The following is a 27,262-nucleotide window of genomic DNA, read 5'->3' as shown; positions in this document are numbered from 1 at the left end:
ACTTATAATATCCTAAGTAAACTAGCTCTCTAGTTATACTCTTAAAGTAGATAAAAGCTTAGGAAAATAGTATTAATAACTATAATAAGTTAGATAATAATAAGGAATTAAATAGATACTTAAAGATAAGCTTTTTTCAGATAAGGGAGTAATATAATACTACGTAATATATAAAGTATAAAGACTTTCCTTTTACTCTTAGCTAGCTTAGCTATAGCTATCCCCTTTAGGAAGTGCCTTAGCTAGTTCCTTTTCTAGAGTATATAGCTTTAGGAGCCTCTAAGCCTCTCTTCTTTTTATAGCTTTAGATTCTTAAGAGATAACCTTTATCTTATATACTATTAATTAGTATATAAGGTAGTACTCCTTATAACGTCCTATCTTTATAGCACTAGTAGTTATATTATATATTAAGTTATTCTTAGTTATATTATAAGTTTTTTAAGTATATTTTTACGAATAAACTCCTTAGAATCTTAAGATTTTAGGTATATTTTTTAAGCGTGATACTTTACTTACTTATAATACTTACTTACCCTGACTATACGCGAGCCCCGAGTAAAACAGGAGATGGACCGGCTAGTATACTAGCTACCTACCTACCTCATGATTCCCTTTTCACGTGATAACCAAAGTCGTCGACTCAAAACTAAGATACATAGTAATATCGGAGCAAGGTAACAATTAAGTATCATCACAAAGTAAATTATAAGTTTCTAGGAGACAAATGTCTATAATAAACAAAGTCTCACCCAAACTTGATTACCTAGCGACGTCCTTAATAAAAGCTATCGAGTAGGTACACTGAGAATCCCATCTAGGTACCTACCTCACCTACCTACCTGACGGGAGGTAGCGTGGAGATAGCCGATTGCGGCACGTTGTAACGGTCCGGTATTTACTCGCTGTAAATACAGAAGGCTGCAGTTGATCTCTGATAATCGAGAGGCAAGTGTATCACGTAGATAGGAAGATAGTTACTAAGTATTAGAATACTATTTGAAGTTAAGTACGAAGCTCTTATCTAATAGTAGATATATTAGTCTTATATAGAACCTTCGTTCGCCTTAGATCCCTTAGGATACTAGATCCTTAGATCCTTAGATCTATTTTCTTATAAGGGGATCTAGGGATCTAGGGATCTATTATATAACTTATCGTCTACTATAATTTAGGTAACTATTACTACTAAAGTGTAAGTATATAGTAGTACTACTCGATTATCCTGTATTATTCCCTAGCTAGTACTACCTTATTAATAGTACTACTCCCTTATTAGTACTAATACCCCTATAGTACTACTAATAGTTTTATTATTATATAGGTACCAACTGAACTATAGCGCTAAGGGGTTTATAATACTATCCCCCTCCTAGCCTAGCGTGGTCCCCACGCTTAAGTATAACCTTAAGAAATATCAATAGTTACTAATAACTATCTTCCTTATTTATTATATCTAGTGTTATAAAGAAATCGAGTATTACTTAGATAAAGAAAAAATAAAGTATCTAGCTCACGCTTCGTATTAAGCGTGCTATATAACTCATAAAGCCTTATTCCTTCTACTATAGCCTTTCCTATACCTGCTTCTTAGATTTATCTATTTCGAAACGATACTTCGAGTATATTCACTTAAAGCGTTACAATTATAATACCTCGGGGTATATTAAGAAGTTCACTCCTAAATAACTTATATATTAGTTTAAGATAGGAAAAACCGTGACTCTTACTCGCCCTCTAACACCTCCCCTTAAGCTTATTAAGGATAATCTTACTTCTTAGTTCCCTGCCTTTAAACTTAATACCTACTTAGTATCTTTCTTTAAGAGCCCGGCCCCTAACCTTAGGTTCCCTTCTTTCTAAGTAAACTTAGATTTCTTTAATAGAATCCCTATAGAAGCTTAGGGCAGCGGAGGTTAGATTTAGGTTCCTAAGTATTTTCTAATTATAAGTACTCTTTCTATTTAATTAGATATTTTAATTTACTATAGAAATACTAATAGTTAAGAATAGCCTCTACCTTATATTCAGCGTTCGAATTAATTAGTTATATTTTAGTAATAGGAGCCGGTAGTACTTCTAGCGGTACTAGTTTAAGAAGAGATATATAGAATACTAGGTAAATATTTATTATCTTTAGTAGAGCTAGTTAATAATTAACTAGTCCCTTAACTTTAGTAATCCTAAATAGTCCTAGCTTCTTATAATCTAATTTATAACTTAGTTACTTAGTTATAATATTCCTTCTAAGTAAGTAGACTTTATCCCTCTCCTTAAGTATTAGTCCTATACTACGCTTTCTATTATAGTAGATCGCAGATTTCTACGTAATAAAGAGAATATCAGCTAATAATTCTTTATAGAGCTACCTAAGCCTATCTGCTTATAATATAGCCTCCTACGCGGTCCCTTAACTAGTTATTAGTGGATTATATACTGTGAGATTATACCTATAATTTACATAGAATAGTAATACTCTAATAATCTCTTAATCCGCGCTATTATATATAAACTAAGTAAGTGGGAGCAACTGTACCTAGTTATCTTATTTATAGTTCATATAACACTAAAGATAAGTCTCTATTATTTAGTTAATTTATTCTATCTATATATTAGTCTATAAGTAGAATACAGTTAATATTTTCTATTTTATCCCTAAGAGCGTAATAAGAGTTTTCTAGAACTTCGAGGTAAAGAGCTTATCTTTATCTGAGATAATCTTATCTAGTATTCCGTAGCTTATAAAAATTATCCTAAGAAATACCTACGCTATTATAGGCGCGTCTTATATCCTAAGTACTAGTACTATATATACGTACTTTATAAACTTATCTATTATTATATAGATTAAATCGTATATAATTCCTGTAATTAGGTCTTTCAAGAGTAGTAGCTTAACTATAAAATCTAAAGCGATTAATTTCCATAGGCGAGGTAGTATTATTAGTAACTTTATAAGTCTATATAGAGTATAGTATATAACCTTATTCCGGATATATATATTATATAATATTACTATATCTTTAACTACCTTCCTTATACCTAGGAAGTAGTATTCCCTAGATAGCCTAGATAGTATCTTAGCTACCCCCTGGTATTTATAAGCGGGCAGCCTATACTAGTATATAATAAATTTTATCCTATCCTTAGTAAGTATATAGATTTATCCCTAGAATAAGAGAGTTCTTTCTAAGGAAAAAGAGAACCCTTCACCTAGTTAGTATTACTATTCAGCTACAACTAGGTCGTTAGCGTAGCCTTTCTAGATTTTCTTTACAACTAGCTATCTTATCGCGGCTAGCTATCAGCTATTAATAACTAATAAATCGCTATCCTTCTATAGTATAGTATAGGATTCATAGGTTTTATTTATAAGGTACTCTAGTTTCTAGCTTAGAGCGTTAGCTTAAGTATTTTCTATTCTCTTAATATAAGAAATTCGAAGCTTAATAGTAAAGAGTGTTTCGTACTAACGAACCTACTATTAGTTTAGTTCCTTAGTAGTTATAAAGTAAATAAGATTCTTATAGTCCGTTAGGATCTATACCTCGTAGGTAGCGCCTTTAAAGTAGATTTTCTATTCGTATATTATATCTATAATTACTAGTAACTCCTTATTATATATATTATAATTAAGTTCTACTAGTAATAGTTTCCGTGAATAGTAAGTAACTAGTTACTATCTTCTGTCCTTACCTAGCTAGCTAAGTATAGCTCTAATAGTGTAATCCGAAGAATCTATCTCTATATATATTTCTTTATCAGGGGTAAAGGAAGTAAGCACTAGTTCCGCGATAAAAGCCGCTTTAAGTACCTTAAACGCTTTTTATACGCTATTAGACTAGTGGAATTCCTTATTCTTATAAGTTAACTCCGTGAGTAGCTTAGCGATTTTCAAGTAGTTTTTAATAAATCGCCTATAGAAGTTAGTAAACCTAAGGAATAATTATACTTCCTTAATATTCAGGGGCCTTATCTACTTAATAATTACTTTAATCTTTTTAAGATCTATAGCTAATCCTATAGTAATAACTATATAGCCTAAGAAGATAACCTTATCTATATAGAAGTTATACTTCTCTAGTTTAAGTAATAAGTAAGTGTTCTCTAGCCTCTAGAGAATAGCTATAATATCTTTTATATATTACTCCTTTAATTTAGAGTAAACTAGTATATTATCTAAATAGTATATATATATTATATCTAAGTAAGGCTATAAAATATTATTAATTAGACACTGAAATATAGCTAGTATATTAGTTAAGCTAAAGGGTATAATTATATACTTATAATAACTGAAATAAGTACGAAATACTATCTTTTCTTCTTCTCCCTTAGCTATCCTAATAAGGTTATACACTCCTTATAAGTTAAGCTAAGTGAAAATCTTAGCTCTAACAAGTCTATCTTATAGCTCCTTAGCTAATAGTAGTATATAACGATCCTTCTTTATAGTATTATTCAATTAATAGTAGTTAATATATATTTATTATCCTCTATCTTTCTTCTTTATAAATAAGATATTACTCCCCTATAGAGATTTAAACTCTTAGATAAATCCTTTCGCTAGGTTTTTATTAATATATTATTTAATTATTATTAAGTCTATCGCGGAATATTCCCTAAGTAATTAGAATATTAGTTTAATACCTAGTTCTAACTCGATCTAATAATCGTAGTCCTAGTGTTTTAATAAGGCCTTAATACCTTATTCCTTCTTAAATAGTACTATAAACTTCTTATATACTAATAGTATATCCTTTATTAGTAGACTCTTATCTTAGTATCCGAGTTCTTCCTTAGAAGTAGCACTAACCTCTTAAATACTTACTACTTCTATTCCCAGTAGATAATAGTAGTCTTAGTAATAACTAAACTTAAGTTTTCCTATCTACTAATTAATAATAGGATTATACTTTTCTATCTATAGTAACCCTAAGATAATATTATACTTTCTAATCCTAATAATATTAAATTAGATTATTTCAGAGTATCCGGTAATACTTATATAAACTAGAGTAGTCTAGACCTTAATTAGTCTATTAGAGGCAACCTTACTATCCGCTAGTACCAGATAGTATCCCTTATTCTTTACTTTAGTTAATAGGTAGTGCTTAAGTATAATAATAGGAGATATAAAGTTCCTTTATACCTTAGAGTTTACTATCGCCTAAAGCTTAACTCCCTTAATTTTTACTTCTAACGTGAGATACTTATCTCTAATAGCGGTAAGTTGCTATATATAGAAATATTCTTAATATATACTATAGTTAAAGATATTCTCCTATACTTTTCGATTACTATAGCTTAAGCTGACTTTATATATAAATCCTATTCCGAGTTCAGTATAAGTTACTAGGTTATATATCTCGTAATAGTACCGGCTATTATTATTAATATAGGCCTATATCTTATTATATCGGTTCTTAGCTATAATTTCCTATTCCTCGCCTACCTCTAATAGCGCGCTAGTATTAAGAATAATAATATTCTGGAGTAGTAAGTACTATATAAAAGTCGTCAGTCCTTCCTAGCTGCCGGCTATTCTCTATCTAATATATTTATAGTCCCGGTAGACTACTTCGTACCTTGCCCTTTATAATAGACCCCTTAAGCTAATAAGGCCTAGTTCTTAATAAGTAACCCCGGTAGCTATATTAGTCTAGTAGTAAGTGTTATAGCTAACCTAGTATAAGCTCTCTTCTCTTTAAGTAACTTCCCAAGTTTCACTTACTCTTAGTCCTAAGAGTTTAAGTTAAGGTAGCCCTAGTTCTAAAGTCTAATCAGGTTCCTAGGCCTCCTCCTCGCTATCACTTAGTATTAGCTCTATATTATTATCTAGCTTAGAGCTATTGTTATCTTAATATATATAGTTCTTAAGGGGCGTACTAATAATAGTTTACTTAAGCGAATCTATAACACTCACGGAATCTCGCTTATTATCATTAGAATCACCTAACTAAGTATAAATATAATTCTCCTTAAGCTTATCTATAGTTATATATTAATATGTCACAGCGAGTTATTATATTAGTTTATTATAAGAGCCACGTCCTATTACATTAGCATATTTCTTATCTATCTATAACTTCTTTTATCGATAAGAGCTAGCTATATAACTAAGGAGGCTATACTTAAAGTATAGCTTCTTTTCTTATTACTCGCTTATAACTTTCTTAGATAGCTTACTATTATATAGCTTTCCTTAATAACTTAGCTTCCGGAATATTATATTAAGTTCTATTTCCCGAAAGTAGAATAGTTTCTTATTATTACTTCCTCTTCCTTAGTATATATATATTCCGAAGTAGTATTAGCTTTTTTTCTTAAGTACCCTCTTATAATTTCAGTTATTAATCTTAATAGCTATTTTAATAAGTTCTTATAAGTTAGTAAGCGTGTCTAATCTTATTATCTTATCTTTTACTCCGTCTTTTAACCCCTTATAGTACTATACCTAAAGGGCGTTATTATTCTAGCTAATCTAATTCGCGAATTACTAGAAAGTAGTAGTATATATAGTCGTTAACCCGACTTGCTTTAAGTTTTAGATATTCTATTTAGTAGTATAGTTCTAATTAATATCACTAAAGACGCGGTTAATTCTATACTTAAAACTTTCGAAAGTTATAAAGATCTTCTAGGATTCCTTAGTTATTACTATAAAGACTCTCTTATCCTTAGTTTAGTTCTAAATATAGTCTAAGAGGAAAGTCTCGATCTAGTTAAAAGTAGATCCCTAGAGAAAAGATAAAGCTTAAAGAACTTTATTAGTCTCTATAGCGAACTAGTAACTATTAAAGCCTGTATAGAGCTTAACTTATATAAGATATACTCTAAGCTTAGATTAGTCTCTATTATAGAGATCCAGGGCGGTGATCTTAAGTATATTCTTTAGGTTAAAAACCTTAGTAGAAGCTAAGTAGTTATTTAATGATCCTTTAATAGAGGATATATTATCTTTATAAGTTAGTACCTCTAATAAGAAGGTACTTAAAGTGTAATAGTCCGGTATTTACTTACTATAAATATAGAAAGCTATAGTTAATCTCTAATAATCAAGAGGTAGGTATATCACGTAGATAAGAAGATAGTTACTAAGTATTAGAATACTATTTAAAGTTAAGTATAAAGCTTCTATCTAATAGTAGATATACTAATCTTATATAGAACTTTTATTCGCCTTAGATCCCTTAGAATACTAGATCCTTAGATCCTTAGATCCGTTTTCTTATAAAGGGATCCAGGGATCTAGGGATCTATTATATGACCTATTATCTACTATAATCTAGGTAACTATTACTACTAAAGCGTAAGTATATAGTAGTACTACTCGATTGTCCTATATTATTCCCTGGCTAGTACTACCTTATTAATAGTACTGCTCCCTTATTAGTACTAATACCCCTATAGTACCACTGATAGTTTTATTATCATATAGGTGCTAACTGAACCGTAGCGCCAAGGGGTTCGTAACACACGTGCGAAACACCAAAACTAGCGCGCAAGATCAGTATTTTAATAGCTATAGGTAATGAGTATCTAAAATACACGATGTTTATAGAATCCTAGAAAAGTAGCTTGTCTCCTCTTTTAACTTGTTTCTTGAATTCTACATAAGAAGTTGGTAGATACTGCGTAGAGACCGGTTTTCATTGCAAGGCGTGTGCTCGCCAAAATCGGCCACTTCTAAGGTAAATGGGTACCTTACCTCAAGGAATCCACCTGCATCCATGGATCAGCCGAGCAGCCCCACCCGTCCGCCTGCATTTTCTAAAATTGGTGCAGCCGCAGCCCTGCCGCTGCACCCTGCCGTGCACCCTGCCGTGCCCTGCTGAAACATCAGTTGTTGCTTCCGACGTCTACGTTGTTACAACCTACCACGAGGCAAAGCAAAACAATTCATCAAAGCGATTCAACCTATTTCTACCGATCCCTCTGGTTGCCTTCTTGCTCTTCCTTCGCTTCCCCTGACTCACTATCGATCTACCGCGACCGCCAAACCAACCGTCAAACTGCTTCTCGCGTTCCTCCCACTCTTTTCTTGCTCAGCGCCATTCAACCTGCAGCACCAGCCTAGCCAGCCACTGAACGGCAGTAATCACACATCATGAAGAAGTTCGGCTTCGGGAAGAAAGGTGGCGATGGAGATGATGACTCGAGCCGGTCTGCTCTCTTCGGTAGCCGATCCTCGAAGAACTCATCTCCTGCCCCTGCAGCCTCAAATCCATATGCTCAACCACCACAAGCCGCTGATCCCTATGCCCAGGACAACAACAAGTATGCGAACATGGGACCGGTAGGGCCTTCGGGAGCATCGCCATACCAACAGGCAAGACAAAATTATGGTCTGCCCAGTGGCCCTGGGGCTGCTCGTGGAGCACCTACACCTGCCGTTAACCATGGTCCATCACCAGGTGGATATGCAGCGGAGAAATATGGCAGCGGAAGAGGTTATGGCTCCAATCGATATGATGGGGCGCCTATTTATGGAGCTGGTGGTGATACCGGATCAAAATACGGCCCTGGCGGCTATGGGGGTCTTGGACGAACCAACAGCAATGAGACGACGGCCACAGAGGACAACCGCGACGCCCTGTTCGGGGGGGCCAAAGACCGATACGCTCAGAGGACAAATCCGCCACCAAGTAATGGACGGCCAGGGGGTGGCTACACTGCTGAACCAGGCACTTCTAGTCAAGGGGGTGGATATGGTGCGTACGGCGAAGAGAGGCAATTGACGGCGGAGGAGGAGGAGGAGGAAGACGTCGCGGCGACAAAACAGCAAATTAAATTTATGAAACAAGAAGATGTTTCTTCTACCCGCAATGCACTGAGAATTGCCGCCCAAGCCGAAGAGACTGGTCGGGCAACTTTGGCCAGACTTGGTGCCCAAGGAGAACGAATCCATAACACCGAGAAAAACCTGGATCTGGCGGCAAACCATAACCGCATAGCGGAGGAGAAGGCAAAGGAGTTGAAGACTCTAAACAAGAGCATGTTCGCTGTCCATGTCTCAAACCCATTCACGGCATCTTCGCGTCGTGCTACGCGTGATCAGGAGATTATCGAGAAGCATCGCCAGGAACGCGAAGAGCGGGATGCTACTCGAGCCGCCGCATTCGGAACACAGCAGCGTATGGAGAGAGCCTTCAAGGAATTGCAACCTGGGGATGTGGGCTATCGTGCTCCTCAAACCAAAGCCAGCCTTGCAGAACGGTCGAAATATCAATTCGAGGCCGATTCTGAGGACGATGAAATGGAGAATGAGATTGATAGTAACTTGGATGCGCTCGGCCATGCAGCTGGGAGATTGAATGCCTTGGCCCGTGCTACAGGGAAGGAGGTCGATGAGCAGAATAAACATATCGATGTGATCATTCAAAAGGTCAGCAGCCTTTGTCACTACTGCCTCTTTGCAATGGATACTAAGCTGACCAATAACTGCAGAGCGATCGCGTCGACGATCAAATTGCTATGAATAGAGCACGTTTGGACCGAATCCATTAGAACCTACACGGGTGGCGCGTGATGCCAATGGGCTCAGCATCATGGTATGTACCGGTGTTATTGTAGTAGAGCACATAGATTTCTTCTACAAAGTAGGGTCCATTCTCCGCGCGGTATCTTTACCAGGGTCGACTTGGTACTACAGACTTTGGTATGGAGTAACTGGCTGCGTTTTTTGAAACTGGCAAAGACTTTTCTACACAAATCTGGAAAGCTGCTATGGTTCCGTTTCATTAAATTACTGCTTTAGAGCTCTTTGTCACCTGGGGAGGGTCTTCTGGTGTATGTGAATGTCGGATATCGTTCAAGACCATGCAGTCTCTACTCTGTAGAATTGTCAAAGCTGGGGAAGATGATCCTTGGGTAAAGTGCTGGCTTTGACAAATAACCCTGAGCCGTCACATTACTAGGGGGGCTTATCTTCTGTTATCGACGCCACCAGTCACCCCTCCACTAAACTTACCAGCTTATCGCGACTTTAGCTCTTTAGGCAAAACAGTTTGCATTTCTTGTTTTCAGCGACCTGGTCTATGCTATCTTGAGCTTCTCTTTCACGGACAATCTAGTATTGTCGAATTGTTTTCGCTATGGACTCTCCTGATCCTCTTCCTAGGCCCTTCAGCCTCGCCCGCCAGCAGCTCCGTCGTCAAGAATCAGAACGGCTACTACCGCTACACCGTGCTCCGGATAGTTGTCTAGAAGACCGGCGTGCAGATCTACCTGTTTATTTCACCATCCATAGGTACTCGAAGATTTCTGTCCTCTCATATATGTTTTAGTCGGGACATGGGCTTGGCGTCGCTGGTACAACTACTGATCATTCTCCAGAATACGAAGAGATGTCATTGCAGCGATTGGTAGCGTTTTCTGTCTGTTCGACTTCATCGAGGCACCATCCTGACTCGTCCGGCAGATGATCCATACAGTATTGAGCAGCTTCGAGATCCACGAATGAATTTGACAGTTGTTCGGCCGCTTGTTGACAGATACTATGCATTGAACGATGTCTCCATGGGTATGTCCTCAGACATTTTATATCCACATGCCAGTATCGCCAAGTCCATTATTGGCGTCGCTTTGTTATGCTACCCTTTGGACTGTTCAAAATTATCTTGATCTATTCCAAACAGCTTCGTTTGTTCCTGTTTTCCAAAAGCGCCGTTCTAAATCAACAGTACTCCAATGCACTTCTCTGCCCCATACATGTATGACCACAGGCCCATACAGCCTGGTCTTTGAGCGTGGCTAAAATCATATTGACAGTTTACTGCCTCCTGGTAAATAGGACTCATTTTCAAAGGGAGCAATTGACACAGGGACATCAACAAAGTGTTTGCAGCACTCGTGCTTTACTTTGTGAACTTCTTGCCAATCGGATTCTCAGGCGCTTCCACGAAGACAATAACGGTGCACAAGGCTTGTTGCTACTTTCTCGGATCCTGGTTGGAGGCTTTGACCCGTTCCAAGGTGCTCCGTCCCATATCGTGGCCGAGAATAGTCAATTTTCATGGGCGATACAGACGAGGACTGGATATAGACGAAAGCTGCCAGCTCTTGAAATTGCCATTATTTCCGAGAGTAAAATATTCCTTAGCGTGAGTGAAGTCCACGTCCGGTTCTATCTCAGATTGTTCTGATATGCGGAAGTGACCGTATTGTTCACCTGTGGCTCTCGTAGTCTATTATTGAAGGACAGCACTGACTCCAATTTTCTCCACATAGTCATCAGCTTGCCAGTACGAAAGCTTTCCTCCATTTTCCACCACTCTTGCCTGAGACACGTTATAGGACATTCCCAGTGGGCACCTGCTAACTCCCCATTGCGTATAAGAATGGTCGTGGCCGCGATATACGAAGGCCGAGTGATATATACGCCAACATCTTTCATCGACATACTACCAGACCATTACAAGCAAAAGCCAATCGAATTGTACAATCCACGTAAAGCACATGTCTTCAATCAATATCGTCTCGTCGTCCCGCGGACGAGAAACGTCCTAGAAGTTGCTCAATTCATTGTGCTTTTATTCTTGTTCTTGTTCGTTATGGTGAACAGAGATCCAAGTACATTGCGAGGCGTGGAGCTGGCATTCATCATCTACACACTCGGCTGGGTCCTTGATCAAATTGTGAGTAACATTGCGATTCCACCCACGACTCACATCACAATAGAAACTACTCTAATAACCCTGTCTGCGAGCGCAGCACATTGTAGCCAAGGCGTACTAGCTAATGAAAAACCAGGCAAGCATACTTGAACACGGTAGGTCGCACCATCAATCGGGCTTGCCCAAGACTTACCTTTCAAAGGCTGGAATGTATATACCCAGAATCTTTGGTCTTTCCTCGATGTAGCTTTCTCGGCAATATTCGGCATTTATTTGGTTCTTCGTATACATGGTGTAAGTAGCAATCTCCCCGCTCCAAGTACCCCCGAATCCATAGTTGTTATCGGAGCTCATGGTGCTAAATGTACAAGTGGCGAACAAGGAAGTTTGGGCCGGCGCAACAAGCCATGGATGTTTTAGCATTGGGGGCACCTGTATTGATTCCTCGGCTCGCGTTCAATCTCATGTCCGAAAACATGCTTTTCGTCTCCCTCCGCGCGATGATGAGGAACTTCACTGTCTTGACCATTCTAGCCTGCGTAGGTGACACCAATCCTGCGAAACACATCATCGTTTAATTTCTTGACTCTAGTGGTGCTTTGCCGGGTTCCTCCTCTCCATGACATGTACTCTACCCCTGCCAAAGGCAATCCCCGTAATGACTGCCTTTGTAGTCGATGATGAAATTCAACCAAATGTTGCAGATAATTAGATACTGACTTGTCGGCTGTCATAGGGCTGAGCAACGGTGTACACGAGCCAATCACCATATCGAAATGGATGTTGTGGGTGTGGTTTGGTCTGGACGGCACTGGAATACAGCGATCAGTCGATTTCCATTGGCTTCTTGGCCCAGTCCTTATGGTAGCCTTTGCATTTCTAGGGAATACACTTTTCCTTACGATCCTGGTGTCCATGCTCAGTACAACATTTTCGACAATCGTGTCTAATGCTACGGCAGAGATCCAATTTCGACGAGCAGTACTAACCCTCGAAGGCGTCAAATCAGATGCAATCTTCGCCTATCAACCACCGTTTAATATTCTGGCGCTATTCCTCCTTACGCCCCTTACGTACATTCTTACCCCTCGATGGTTTCACAAGGTCAATGTCGCAGCTGTTCGAATAATCAATGCACCTCTGCTATTAGTAATCAGCGTTGTTGAGAGACGTTGTCTCTGGAGTGTGCATGGGGGTGGGCACGATGAAGCATTATCGAAGTCGAAAGGTCGACCCACTTTACGGGGGTTCTCCAGGGGGTTCTCTGTCCACGGAGATATACAGGCGGTCTTCGACGTAGTGGCCCCCGAGTCAATAGAGGGCGAAGCGCCAAATGAAAGCGATCCTGACAGTGATGTCTTCGAGGAAGCATTCGTAAGAAAGTTTGGGCAAGAAGCGACATCTAAAAGTAGAAGCGGGATAGGCAAGAGTAGAAGGGACTCAGTGGCGCCATTTGGTATGTTTGGTGATTGCATCATGGACATGTTGAGTGAAGAAGACGAAGATGGGGAGGGCAATGATGCATTGGCAAGGCTGGCAAAATTGGAGAAAGCGACTTTTAGGATCGAGAAGATGCTGGAAAAACATGTGTGGAGGGGCGAATAGTAACAGACCTCTAACAGATACCCTTGACGCCGAGGGTACTAATACGACCCTTGAGTTGGACAGGAGCGGAACGTCGGAGATAGATGATTGAGACGTGGAGATCAGAGTTAGAATTTTAAGCTTCGATTTTGGTCGTACGCCTTTGTAGACAGAACCTGCTCGAGTGTGTACTCACCACACTTGACTCATTATGCTGAGCGAGAACACAAACTTGTCCACCGCGGACAGGTGTAGTATGGAGAGAAAGCCACCGGGACAAGCCGGCGCTCCGCCGACGATGCTCAAATGCCAGGCGGTAGGCTCTATATCATGAAAGCTTCTTCAATCCAGTTAGCTTGGACTGGGCTTACTTTTTTGGCGTAATTCTTTGTAGTGAAGACATGCTCAAGAAACATAATTGCTTCCGATTTCTTCTGCCCAAAGAGCACACTTGATGGATGCACTGCGATCGGATTTTTTCCAACGGCCATCATATAGCTTCCATCTGGGGCCAGGAGGGCAGTCTTAGGGGCGAACGCGGTCAAGAATGTTTTGAGAATAACAGCAACCTTTCCGGGAGAAATTTTCTCGTAGGGTTCTGCATCTGTAGGTGGGAGTTCCGAAAGAAGTTTCTGCTGACGACAGATCTGACGGAGCTGTTGGCGAATTTGGAGTGCCATTTTCATAGCACGAGGAGCTATAAGTCGCTGTCTGCACCAGCCAAGTCGGTCGGTATGAGTTACAGAAGCATACTTTCCAATGACCCCCAAGAAGGTGATAATATCACCGTCTGGTGACAGTAGGTCCTTGCGTGCTTCGATAATGTGTTCTTGATCATCCTCAGACTTGGGTTGGTTGAATATTTCCGAATCAGTGGTGAGACATGATATGATGTCAATGACATCGAGTAATATGTGAGATCCAGGCTCAGCGGCGGCTATGAGAACTCGACCATATGTGGCGGGGAGAGGGAAAGTTGCTATATTCTTGCCCACAGTTGTGATATTGCCTTCGTCGTCTACGGCGCCCATTATATGAAGCTGCTTTAGAGCATTTTGAATTGCCATGGTATCGGGCGAGTCCATTAATGGGAAATCCAAAATATTGCCAACTCCACGGGATTTCATCTTCAGCACGGCCTCTACTACATCGCTACGTAGGATTTCTGGGAGCTCGTCTTGATCGAGTTTAAGGTAGTCTTCTTCGGTGTAAATTCTGAAGCATTTCCCTTTCGCCTCACGACCAGCACGGCCAGCTCGCTGGATAGCAGAGACCCGGGATATTGGTTTGGCCAGGAGAGACTCCATCCCTAGACGAGGCCGGTATTGTTTGACCTTTGACTTTCCACAATCAACGACAAATCTAACCCCAGATACTGTAACAGATGTCTCTGCAATGTTCGTAGCTAGCACGATTTTACGCGTAAATTTCTCCTTCACTTTTTCGAACGCCTCTTGCTGAGCTGCAGCTGGTAGGGCGCCATAAAGAGGCACGATCTTCATCCGAGGGAGTGTTTTGACAATTTTCTCTGCTTGATCACTAAGCGCAGTGCGCAGGGACTCGATTTCGTCCTGCCCTGTCAGAAAGACGAGAATATCTCCAGGTAGGGGCTCTGTCATATGCAGCTGGAGGACTGTCTGCAGAATCGTATGCAAATAATCCTGCGTTGGTTTACCCTCGTATATGATCTCGACGTCATATTGTCTTCCACGAACATATACCACAGCAACACCATTGTGCTTAGGTTGAGACAGGTGAGCAGATGACTTCGGCACGGTGCCACTGATACTTGACTGTATACTGGAGTTCGGGGTTTTACCAAGCGCAATTCCCTTATCGGGAGCTTGGATCACTCTATCCATGTTCCCAATCCCATTGTCGGAGTTGCTGAGCCCTTCCCAAGATGGGGATGATCCAGCGGATATTTTAGGTTGGTTTGGCTCTGCATCACTATTAACTTCGTCTAACACATGGTGAGTAAGAATTTTCATCATGATTGTTACCTGGTGTGTATCGAGGTGCGATGGTTGGTCTTGCAAAAAATGCTTCAATCCGAGCCAGGTCAAGAGTTGCACTCATAATAATGACTTTCAGCGAAACACCACCACGACCCTTCTTGTCGCCATGAACAAGCTTCCTGAGAAATCCTGCGATAAGGTCCACATCGACGCTCCTCTCGTGTATCTCGTCGACAATGACCGCGCTATATTTTCGAAGATGAGGGTCGTGCAGCATCTCTTGCAGTAGCATACCCTCGGTCACGAACTTTATCTTCATCCCCTTAGGTAGAAATGAGTCGAAACGAACGGCGTATCCGACTTCTCCTACTCCTCCAGAGAACGGAGATCCCATCTCAGACGCAACGCGTCGTGCCAGAGTCATAGCAGCCACACGACGGGGCTGTGTGATAGCTATAACCCCTCCAACAGACACTTCTGCCGTCTCTCCTCCGTCTTTTTGGATCTGGACCGTTTGCCTCTGACACCAAGGCTCCGTGTACAGAAACTGCGGCACCTGAGTACTCTTTCCAGAACCCGTCTCTCCATTGAGAAGCAAAACGTCGTTATTCAGTAAAGCCCCTCGAATGTCCTCTTTCTTGGGCCATATAGGCAGTAGCTTTCGAGTAGCTTCGAGCTGCTGAGCGATGCGATGAACATTTTGGCGATTTATGTCCTCGCGTCTAGAGCTGTTTCTTTGGCGTTGAGATATTTTCAAGCCATGAGACAGGCTATTTGAGAAAGTAGCTTTCCCCGAGAATTTTTGGTCGTCATTTTGCCTGGTTGCCCCAGAGAGAGATGTATGTGCTGCCTGTGTCGTGCCGGTGCTGGTCATATGGCTTCCGTCGGGCTTTGCATGCCTCAGTCTTCCTTTTCGCTCGGTATAATCTGTGACCTTTGGGCTCCCATCCCTCATGCGCTTCACTCCATTTATATCAGACAATTGCTTCGTCTTTTGAGTGTCAACGGGAACGCTCGTATCTTGCTGGCTCGCTGCACTGTCGTCAAATTTGAGATGGACTTTCTCAGGCATTTTACTGCGGCAGAGATACCTCCGGAGCTAGCCGTTGTAGCAGATACTGCGAAGATAGCGTCCGGTATGCTGTAAAGGTCTGAACAAGAAACCTGGGCTGTATTGTTGTGTCCTGTTCTGTTCTGATGATGAGGAGAAACTCAGATAGTTCACAAATTTGGCCCGTCTTCTGCCGTCGGTGTTCCGTGTCAGCCTGTTTGCCCTTCACCGCCCCCCTTTGAGGTTAGCGCTGGGTTCTTCAAGCATTCATGTGGTGCACAAGATACCAAGCACTTTCAGATCATTTCATCACTGCTAGTACCCTACTCGCACTTTCGTCTGGACTCAATACCTAGGTCTGAGAACCTCAGAAGTCCTACCTGTGACCGTTGTCGGATATGACCCAACTCGTGAACCATTCATTAGCCAATGCAGTCATTCCTGACTGACTCAATGTCACAACTCGTGGACTGTTTAGGTTGCATTCTAGATTGATGATACCATCCACAGAAGCCGACGATAGTAAGGGAGTAACCGTTCCCTCCTCTACATTGACGAGTACCGAAACATAGCCATACTCACCAGTGAGGTTTTCTTTCAACTCCGACCGAAATCGTAACATGAACATACAAGTCATCTCCCTTCCGTCGAACACTCACTTCCGTTGGAAGTACTAAGCATGACATGTGACCCTTGGATTGCAAATAATCAATCACTATCCTCCATTTCCTTCTTTCGTATCGCCTGCATGAGTTCATACATCTGCCCGAGCTGCTGGTCTGGGAAAAAAGGACATCAGAAAGACATATATGCACATGTAATATCACATACCACTCATTTTGTCCATTTTACCTTGGTCCATGCGCTCTCCAATCCAGGCATCACCCTCCAGCGCTTGCGCATACATCTGCCATTCCGTCAAGAATCCAATCTAGTAGGAGTCAGGTCATCCACGTAGACGGAAGCACGACCCTGCGTCTCAAACATACAATGTGAACTGGGTTTTCAATGTTTCTGTGTGCTCTAAATTCGCTTTTAACGTATTCGTCCCCGAGCAGCCGCATGTCCCTGGGCAAATGCTTTCGATGTGTGCGTAGTAATCTTCTGTACAGCGGAATGGGTGGTAACAGAGCCAGAGGCCCAGGCTTGAAACCTGTCGTTGTACCCAGACTTGAAGGCGATGCAAATAACAAACGCGGACCTAACCTCATCATGAATAGGCTTGATCCTGTCGTCTACGCATGTGCCGGATATGCTCCTTTTGTTGGCTCAAAAGTAGATATGAATTGTTGTAGTTGGAACGTGCTATAACTATCCACAAGCTTGTATGTCGTCCGGGTCTGGTCGTGACGCAGTGGACCCGAGACCCCTGAAATGAGCTTCCACTAACTTCGTAAGCCCACCTACACCTTAGCTTTGCACCAACATAACAACTCGTTCCAACCATAGAAACTACAGTGCATTGTCCTCTTACAATCGGCACCCTCAGATTCTCCTATGGACTGATCTCAACGGAATCTCGGTGAAAGATCGACCTTTGGGTGTCACAATGCTTCCAACTCCATCAACGTCTCACGTGGCATTTGAAAGGATTTACGAGCCCGCGGAAGATTCTTACTTGCTGCTCGACACGTTATCTTGCGAGGCTGAGAAAGCATTCCTACATGATCGTTTCCACAAAACTCCGCCCGGAAGTACCGAAAACATCCGCGCGTCTAACTCGCCACTGGTACTTGAGATTGGAACGGGTTCTGGGGTTGTCATCTCTTTTGTCAATGCCCACGCGGAGACAATATTTGGGCGGAGTGATATTATCACTCTTGGCGTAGACGTGAACCGATTTGCTTGCAAGGCTACAGGACAGACGGTAGAGATGGCACAAAAAGAAAAAGTTGTGCAGGAAAAGTTACATGGGTTCCATTTGGGTAATATCCTTGGAGACCTCACACGGGCTTTAAAGTCTGAACAGGTTGACATCTTGATCTTCAACCCTCCATATGTTCCGACTTCAGAACTGCCTCAGATGCCAATGGAATGTGCTTCCCAGGTAGCCACGTATAACGACGACTCGAAGCTACTTTCTCTATCCTATGCTGGAGGGCTAGACGGTATGGAGACAACTCACCGGCTGCTGGACAACTTGGGCGATGTCTTATGTAGGACACGAGGATGCGCTTATATCCTCCTCTGTGCTCAAAATAAACCCGAGACTGTCAAAGAAGGAATCAGAAAGTGGGGGCCTGGGTGGGCAGCTGAAACAGTTGGAAGCAGTGGAAGGAAGGCCGGTTGGGAGAAGCTTCAAGTTATCAGGATCTGGCGTACCAAAGAATTAACATGAGAGGGACACCGGTTTTTAATGAATCCAGTAGAAGCATTCTCGGCGTGTCGATTGCCTTCAGTTTTGATATCCACAAACGCCAGTGAACCTATAACCCCTCCCGTCCATGTATGGCCTCCAGGAAATCGACATACGGCGCAATCGCGGCATCCCAGTGTACCACATCAACATCTCCTCAACAGACCCAGCTAAGCAACGCACCCATTCTAAAATCCCCTCCCGCCTCCCCTGCCACGACCGCCCCTGAATCCTCCCCGGCCTCTTGGACCTCCACGACCTCTTCCGCCTCTGGCGCCCCCTCTGTCTGCAACTTCCTTTCGTGCCTTGTTCTTGGGTTTGGGCGCATCATCGATCAGAAGTGTATCCAGCGGTAAGGAGTCGGGGAGGATGTAGTATCTGATCGTCGAGCCTCGCAGGTTAATCGTGTCCAGAGAAATGGGATCACGACCACGTTGTGTCATCTTTACGGTTCGCAGAGCTGTATTCATTTGAGGGGAAACGGAAGTAATGGTGCCGTGGATTATCGTGCCTCCCAAATGTGTTAGCAGGGCCTCACTATGCAATTACTCGAGAACTACCATTCTTGAGCTCGATTGTGACCGTCTCATTGGCACATTTCATCAGAAACCTACCATGAGTGGCACAGTCAGTCAGAGGCTTTGCGCGAGAGCCTTGGAGGCAAAGAGCTCAGCTTATGCCAGTTGCCATGGTAGGTGTAAGCTTACCTGACGAGCTTCATCTTGCTTGTTGTCTGTGTATAAGCCTCGGGGCTATTATTGAACTGGCAAGGAAAAGGCTGCTGATTGCGTTGTAGTATTGTATCAAGGCGGCGCGGCTTTGTGTTTGGATCATCGATACTCGTATCGCCAAAAAAGTAAGGTTTGGTTAGCGGCTCATTGGAACCACGTGATATACACCATCTCAAGTTCGGTACTTAGTAAGTAGATATATAAATTTTAATAAGAAAGACTATAAGTTGGGTGATATAATATAAGTATACCTAGGTAGTAGAACTAGATATTATCTTGTTGAAAAAGTTTCCCCCTTTTAAATAGTGTCTATACACCTATTAATAATTAAATAATTAGCTATGTCTCTAAGATTATGTAGTTTAGAACTTACTTACCTAGCTTTCATTTGAATATTATAGAACTTATCTGTACAATTGAAGTTAAGGTAAAAGTGAACCACCCGGCAAAACCAGGAAAGAGGTAGATAAATAATCGCTGCCTTCCGCATTCATCGGTGACGAGCGATACCCTCCGCGAACGGTTTTCGAGCTGTTGCAACTTGCAAGCGAATAGGACCTGTGCCCCGAGCTTAGAATGCATGTCAGAGGATTCTATATCCTAGTTGAATTTTAGATAGAAGACAAGTTAAAGCGTAAGTGATCGTTTATAGTACCTACCTATTATATATAAGATAGATTAACAAGGGACTGTCACTCGAAGCGGCATTAACTATTAAATAGAGTATTAAACGCTAGCTCTTACTAAATATTAGTATTGTACCGGTAAACAAATAATAAGTGTATATTAATATACGTTAAAATCTAAAGTTTAATTTAAAGGTGTTTAAAAGTGTGTATTATAAAAAGTGTCTAAAAGTTAGAATATATACTACCTTTTAAATAAACCCTAGTTTATATTTAAAAAAAAGTTCTACTTTTAACTCAGATTACCTGCTTTTTTTAATTACCTTTTATATTTTTATAGTATAAGTTTATAAACTAATACTAGTAAAACTTTTTTTTAAAAATAAAAAGGTTTTTAATAACTATAAAAGAGATAAAATAAAAAACGTAAATATAATAAAAGAAACTAAAAATATGATTAAGTAATAAATATCTAACTTATAAAACTTAGTAGCTAAAATATATCTAGTTATTATTTAAAAGTACTTTTTCTAATAAATACAGATATAAATAAATCGTAATCTACTATTAAATAACGTCTTAAAATATAAAAAATATATATAAACTTATAAAAAATCAAATAATATTATTATTAAGTTAATATAAAGCTTTAAAAAGTCGAAAAGTTAATATTTCACCTAGTAGTAGTTAATAATATAAAAGTAAAAGATAATAGTAATAGCTAAGTAATAATAGTAAATAATATCGTATTATATTTAAATTAAGCCTAAATCTAATACATTTATTTATATAAAAATAACTGTTTTTAAAAAACCTTCTTTTTTTTATTAAATAATAATAATAATAACTATAAGTTTAAAATTGATATTATTTACTTTAAAGATTCTTACTAACTAAGAGATTTTTTTAAAAGATATTAAATAAATTAAGTAATTTAAAAGTAAATATATCTTATTTTAAAGGATAATATAATAGTAAAGCTTTTTACTAATATAAATTAGTATTAATTTCCTACTTTCCTAGTGCTTTTTTAGCTACGTTTTATATATAGTATTATAAATATATTAACTATAAAAAAAAAGGTAGTAAGTAATTATATAAATATTAGAGTTTCAAAAGCTTAAAATATCAGTATCATATTTAAAATAAAGATAAATACGAACTTATAAGTATCTTTTATTCAAATTACTTTTATAACTTTTTTAATTATAACTTTTTATTACTAATAGAAGTAGATCTTAATATACGCGGTTATTAAATATTATACTTCTACTAACGTTTTTACTAGTAAAAATAAGGCTATTTTTTAAAAAAGCTAGTACTAGTTTTATAAATGTTATTTTTATTACTAAAGCTTTTATACTAAAAAATATATTATTAGCTATAAAAGATATATTAGTAAAAATATATATATTATATATAAAAAGATAGCTAGAATTATAAAATAAAATACTATAAGTATTTCCTTTTTTAACTGACTTTTTTTACTTTTTTTTATAAAATATAATCTAATAGCTTATATTATAAGAGATACTTATAGCTTTATAGCGACTAAAAACTGTAAATAGAAAATAAAGGGCTTTATTAAATAGTCTAACTATAAAAAAGCGTTATAAAGTAGAGATAAGTACTTAAATAACTGTTATAAGCGGTTTAAAAAAGGATTTATATTAGTCCGCAGATCTTTACTATAGAAATATAAGAGGAATCAGGGGGTATAGGTAATCCCGGTTAGAAGGTAGACTCTTTTTATATACTAACTAGGAGTTATTTAGGAGGTAGTATATATTCTAACCCTTAGATACTCTTTATAAGATATACTTTTAAATACCTTTAAACTAAACCTTTAATTTTAATATATATTAATATATACTTATTATTTATTTACTAGTATAATACTAATACTAATTAGTAGTTACTTTATATTATAAACTTGAAATAGATAAGTTAAATATAATAGAGTTAACTCTTAAGATATAATACTAAATTAATATTAGTAAGCTCTTATTAAAACTAAGTAGAGTAAGCTTCGTAAAGTAACTAAAGAACTCTTATTAAAATTAAGTAAAGTAAATTCTATACTACTAAAGAATAATAGCTACTCTCTAATAGTTATTAAGATATTTCTAGAGCTATTTAGTTAGATATTTCTAGAATATTAAAAATATATCTAGAATACTTATAAATCACTTTCAATATAATAGTAACTTTAATAAATTAAGTTATAAAATAACTTAAAGTAAAAGTTAGAAGTAGTAAGATCTTAATATAAGATAAAACACTAGTACTTAGAGTATCTTTAGTAAGTCCTATAAAAGCTAATATTAATAGTCTAGTTTAAGGATTTATAAATTATTTTATAAGGAAAGGTATTTATAAGAAGATATAATTTTAAGACTTTTAAAAGTATTTTCCTAATTAGATAATAGATAATTTTAAGAAGATAATAAGTAAGTAATAATAAAAGCTTTAAGATTATCTCTTAAGAAATTAAGTCTATATTTAATATTAAAAGGGATTATAGGTTTCTTAAGCTCATATAGTAGTAATTTAAGTATAAGAGAATACTTAGCTAAATAGATAAGAAACTAAGCTATTATTAAACTTATTATTTAAACTTTTTTTTAGATAATATTTAGAATTATAATCTAGAAGAAAATTAAGTATAATAAATACTTTATTAAAATTCGCTTAATATATTATTTTTATCTATAGAGATTATAGCTTTTAACAATATAGAAATAAGGTATTATAATAGCTAAGAGAGGATATAAATAAGTAATCCCTTAAAAGACTAAGTTTTATTTTAGTATCTAAGCTCCTAAGGACTTTTATATATTAAACTCTCTATAAAAAGCGAAGATCTTTATAAAGCTTCTTCTTTTATTAATATTAAAAGAGAAGAATTATTTCTAATAGGACTAGAGAGATAATATATTAATTAGCCTCTAGTATAGAGACTAAGGGATAATAGTTTACTAGATCTTAATTTAGCTCTTATAATATACCTAAGGGATAAGATATTACCTCTTTTTTAAGTACTTAGCTAAAATAGGTTATATTTAGAGCTTATTTAACTAAGTTAATATATTATAGAACTAATCTCTTTAGAATAAGTAAAATCACTTATAAGCCTTAGTAAGATATATATTAAAGAGCTCTAATATAATGAAACTAGAGATTATCTTAATAAGAAGCTTTATATTTATACTAATCTTTATTAATAAGTATTAGTAGAGTTTATATTATAGTATAAAGTATTTCTATTTATACTTTAAGATAAAGCCTTATTATATTACTATTAGTACTTTTAAAATAAGAAGTACTTATTTAATAAGCTAGTATAAGCTACTTATAATAATTATAAAATAAAAAAGAGAGCTAATTAATACTTAAGTTAATAATTTAGTATAACTTTTTTTATATTTTAAAATAAGCTACTTTAAAGAAGTAAATCAGCTTTAATATAGTTAGAAAGCTTCGCGAGAGAACTATAAAGTATCTAATTAAGTCTTAAGGATAATAGTATATAAAATAATAAGATATTATATAATAAGCTAGTATAAGGAGTTTTAAGGAATCCCTTATTTAAAATAGCTCTATTTAAGCTACTCTTAATATTCCTTACGCTAATAAATAGCTTTTATATAACTATAAGTATAAAAACTATGTAAAATTCTGAATCTAGATCTAAGAGATACTCTAAGAATAATCTAAATTAGTCTTAAGTATATATTATAAATAGTAATACTTATTACTTAGATTAAAAGATAAAGTTCTCTTTAGGAAATAAATAAGAGAATAGATTTAAAGCTTCTCTAAGTTATATAAGTCATATTATTTATAAAAAGATAAATTACTATAATAGTTATTATTTTAACTAAGAATAAGTAGCTTTAAAAGTAAAGTATTTTATAAAATAAAAAGCTAAAAGTATTAAGCCTATAAAAAAGTCTTATAAAGTATATATAGTATACTTTGAAAAAGAGGAATTAGATTTAGAGCTGAATTAAGACTAATTTAAAGGAACTAATAAGGATTATAAAGGGGATAATTTTAATACTTTAATAAATGATAATAATAATTATTCTAATAATACTAAAGTAGATATAAAGAGTAAAAATAGAATAATATACTTTATTACTATATTTTATATATTAGAAATAAAGTATAATATAAGATAAGTTTTCTAATACTTTAAGAAGTATAAGGCTATTTATATCTTTTAAAGTATAATTAAGTAACTTAAGCTTGAAATAATAATAAAAGCCTTTATAATTTAGTAATCTAAGATAGTTTTTTAAGGTCTTTTAATTAACACTACAGTATTAAAGAGAAATATAAGTAGTCTTAACTAGTTATAAGCTTTATAATAAATTCAGAAAGTTATATTTAATAAAAGAGAGATAAGATATTATTAGATCGAATTTAAAGCTAGTATAAGAGTTATATTAAGAACTATTATAATTAAATATACTTATTAAATAGCTAGAATTTATAATTATAGATACTAATATACTATTCTTAATATACTTTTAATAGCTTAATAAGCTAGGGATCTATTATAATAACTTTACTAATACCTTAGTCTAAGAGAATATTAAGTACTTAATTATCTGGAAAAGTAAGTATATATAGCTTCTTTTAGATTAATATTACTAATTATTAGAGTATTTAAATAGAGATATATTAGCTTATTATCTTATAAAAATAGAGATTTATAGACTTTATAAGTAATTAAAATACTTATTAGTATAATATTTATAATATTTTTTAAACTAAGTAAGTTATATACTAGATTTTAATATTATATAATAAGTAAAGAAGATATATAAGTATTACTAGAAGTATATAAATACTTTATATTAGTTCCGATTTAGATTTTATAATAATATTAACTTTAACTATATAGTTTATATTAATATTATAATATTTAGTACTTAATGTACTTTTTATATAGTTAATAAAGTAATAAGATTTAAAGTAATAAGATAACTTTAAAAAAGCTTTAGTTTAGTATTTACTTAATTAGTATTTAATATATTTAAAGCTATATAAATTAATATATATTTAAAGTTACTTAACTTTATTATTTATAACTATAAAATAAACTTTAACTCTAAAAAGTTTTAAACTTTACTTAAGTTAATTAGAATTATTCTTAACCTTATTTTAGTAAAAGTATATTATTTTATTAATAAGATAAAGAGATATTACTATTTACTTTATTATACTTATAAAATTATTATAAAAGAATATAAAGACCTTAATATTAAGGAATACTTATAAATAGCTACTAAAGCTATAAATAATATAATTAGACTTAATAGCTTAATCTTTATATTACTAGTTTTTAATATATACCTTAAGATAATAGAATTAGATCTTTTTAATTTATTAGTTAAATAATAAGTAGCTACTATTAAAAAGGCTATAAAAGCTATATATAAAGTTTATAATATATTAGCTACTTAAAATAGCTTTAGAACTACTTATATTTATAATTTTTAAATTAATAATAAAGTTCTTATCTATAGGAAGAAATCTAAGAAGTAAGAAGGATTTTATAGTTTCTTAAGAATAAATAATAAGAATTATAAAATTAATATAAGGAATAGTAAAATATATATATTTTATTTTACTTTTATTTAATTATTTACTATAGATAGCTTTAATATTAAATAATAAAAAGAAAAGTTATTAGAGGATACTTAATATTAAGAATAACTAATTTAAAAGATATCTGAATTAGTATTAAAACTTATTTATATTAAGATCTTATTTATAAAATAGATTAATAGATTACTAATAATTAATAATAATTATAATACTAAGATATATATAATATATAATACTAAAGTATTCTTAATAAAGAAAAAGATAAGATATTAAGAGCTTTTTATTAAGCTATAATTAGAAAGTAAGATTATAACCTTAAGACTATTATTTTAAAGATCTTATTAAGTAGAATATAAAGCCTTTATTAAAAGAAGTATTTTTATTCTTATTTATAAAGATAATTTTAAAGTAAAAGGCTAGTATATCTTTAAGTCTAGAATAGTAGATAAAATTAAAAGTAAAAAGATAGTAAGCTTATATAAGAAATCTAAGCTTATTATTTAATACTTTAATAATAAGAGTAAATAAGAGATCTTAATTTAATTACTAATAATCTAATAAATTAATTAAAGACTTATTATATACTTAGCTATATATAATATTTTTTATTTAAAAAATATCTAAAATAGCTCTGAATTAAAGCTAGTAATATAAGATATTACTTAAGCTTATACTTAAGTAATAATAAAGCTTCTTTATAAGATATATATATAGCTATTAGAAGAGATTACTAATAAGTTTCTACTTAATATAATATTTATAGTAATACTTCTATTATATAATATACTTAAGTCTAGAAACTATTAGTTTAATATATATTATAAGTACTATATAAAGAGCTTTTAGATAAAGATATTAACTTATAACTTATATCTCTTAGTAAGTATTAAAGGAATTAATAAGTTTAAAGTCGTAAGAATATAAATAGATAATACTTTTATTCTAAGAGATAAGATATTCTTAGTAAGAGAATAAGAAGCGATTAATTAAGCTAGATTTATAACTAAACTAATATAAGTCTTAAACTAATCTGAATTATTAATATTTAATAAGTATACTATTAGTATAAAAGAAGATAGCGTTTATATATCTTAGAAGAGTTAAGAAGTAAAGCTTAAGTAAGTTAATATTACTAAAAGAGACTATAAGAAGATTTATATAAAGTAATAAGCTCGTAAAGCTTACTTTATAATAATTTATTAACTAGAAGCTATATCTAACTTATTAGTAATAGTATAATACTAAAACTTAACTCTTAATAATATTAAAGCTTTAAATTTATATCTTAAGTAGTAAATAAAGAACTAAAGAAGAGGTTTATAGTATATTCTTATAAACTTATATTTTATAAAGATCTACACTTTTATTAATAGATCTTTTATAAAGAATAAAGACCTTAGCTCTTAGATTAGTTTTATACTAGCTATTCGAATTAAATTAAAGGAGTTTTAAAGGTTTTCTTTATTTAGTAATGTAATATAATATATATAAGTTTTATAAAGTATAAAAGAGTTACTTAAGTAGTACTTACTTTAGAATTATATATTATAATAATAAGAATTAATATATTAATATCTCTAGTAACTATAATTAATATAATAACTAATAAGCTAAGTCTTATAAAGCTTCTTACTATAGTTTATATTAATTCTCTATCTCTTTATAAATATATTATAAAGCTTAGTATTATAAAAAAGAAGTATTTAATAATTAATATTA

The 27,262-nt window shown here is 35.1% G+C and overlaps 6 protein-coding genes across 7 annotated transcripts; 3 read left to right on the top strand and 3 right to left on the bottom strand.

Moving 5' to 3' along the window:
• Nucleotides 1-8,110: 8,110 nt before the first annotated feature.
• SEC9 (Protein transport protein S9 plasma membrane t-SNARE) lies at nt 8,111-9,510 on the top strand (the record flags this gene model as incomplete). The annotated part of the gene is made up of 2 exons (XM_058501153.1): nt 8,111-9,388; nt 9,451-9,510. The coding sequence occupies 2 exons, from the start codon at nt 8,111-8,113 to the stop codon at nt 9,508-9,510; spliced, it is 1,338 nt and encodes a 445-aa protein (XP_058362470.1).
• A 587-nt stretch (nt 9,511-10,097) lies between these two features.
• ONS95_007636 (uncharacterized protein) lies at nt 10,098-13,223 on the top strand (the record flags this gene model as incomplete). Its single annotated transcript, XM_058501152.1, has 11 exons — nt 10,098-10,252; nt 10,339-10,367; nt 10,424-10,525; nt 10,774-11,105; nt 11,233-11,246; nt 11,342-11,639; nt 11,755-11,773; nt 11,821-11,912; nt 11,990-12,157; nt 12,211-12,244; nt 12,355-13,223. 11 exons carry the CDS (start codon nt 10,098-10,100, stop codon nt 13,221-13,223), a joined length of 2,112 nt encoding a protein of 703 aa, XP_058362469.1.
• Nucleotides 13,224-13,525: 302 nt separating this feature from the next.
• Nucleotides 13,526-16,232, bottom strand: DHR2 (putative ATP-dependent RNA helicase dhr2; the record flags this gene model as incomplete). The annotated part of the gene is made up of 2 exons (XM_058501151.1): nt 13,526-15,144; nt 15,206-16,232. 2 exons carry the CDS (start codon nt 16,230-16,232, stop codon nt 13,526-13,528), a joined length of 2,646 nt encoding a protein of 881 aa, XP_058362468.1.
• Nucleotides 16,233-16,919: 687 nt separating this feature from the next.
• Nucleotides 16,920-17,425, bottom strand: ACN9 (acetate non-utilizing protein 9; the record flags this gene model as incomplete). The annotated part of the gene is made up of 3 exons (XM_058501150.1): nt 16,920-16,990; nt 17,043-17,142; nt 17,201-17,425. The coding sequence occupies 3 exons, from the start codon at nt 17,423-17,425 to the stop codon at nt 16,920-16,922; spliced, it is 396 nt and encodes a 131-aa protein (XP_058362467.1).
• A 230-nt stretch (nt 17,426-17,655) lies between these two features.
• On the bottom strand, nt 17,656-19,829 carry SMD1 (mRNA splicing protein smd1). 2 transcript variants are annotated; one of them, XM_058501148.1, is made up of 4 exons: nt 19,676-19,829; nt 19,275-19,615; nt 19,128-19,220; nt 17,656-19,078 (listed from the first exon to the last, which is right to left on the bottom strand). In XM_058501148.1, exons 3-4 carry the CDS (start codon nt 19,168-19,170, stop codon nt 18,756-18,758), a joined length of 366 nt encoding a protein of 121 aa, XP_058362465.1. In that variant the 5' UTR covers nt 19,171-19,220; nt 19,275-19,615; nt 19,676-19,829; the 3' UTR covers nt 17,656-18,755. The 2 variants fall into 2 exon arrangements, with proteins under 2 accessions (XP_058362465.1, XP_058362464.1); XM_058501147.1 differs by having other exon boundaries at nt 19,128-19,177.
• Nucleotides 17,761-18,549, top strand: MTQ2 (S-adenosylmethionine-dependent methyltransferase; the record flags this gene model as incomplete). The annotated part of the gene is made up of 1 exon (XM_058501149.1): nt 17,761-18,549. One exon carries the CDS (start codon nt 17,761-17,763, stop codon nt 18,547-18,549), a length of 789 nt encoding a protein of 262 aa, XP_058362466.1.
• Nucleotides 19,830-27,262: the final 7,433 nt, after the last annotated feature.

This window comes from Cadophora gregata, assembly GCF_030347475.1.
Source record: "Cadophora gregata isolate MNR1 chromosome Unknown scaffold_2, whole genome shotgun sequence".
Lineage (NCBI taxonomy): Eukaryota > Fungi > Ascomycota > Leotiomycetes > Helotiales > Ploettnerulaceae > Cadophora > Cadophora gregata.
This window is presented reverse-complemented; position numbering and strand designations above follow the sequence as displayed.

What these genes read in the sequence shown, in the direction of transcription:
- SMD1 (XM_058501147.1), bottom strand. An exon ending in CACAATCGAGCTCAAGAATG is followed by an intron (nt 19,079 to 19,127) that starts GTAGTTCTCGAG and finishes CACATTTGGGAG; the next exon opens with GCACGATAATCCACGGCACC.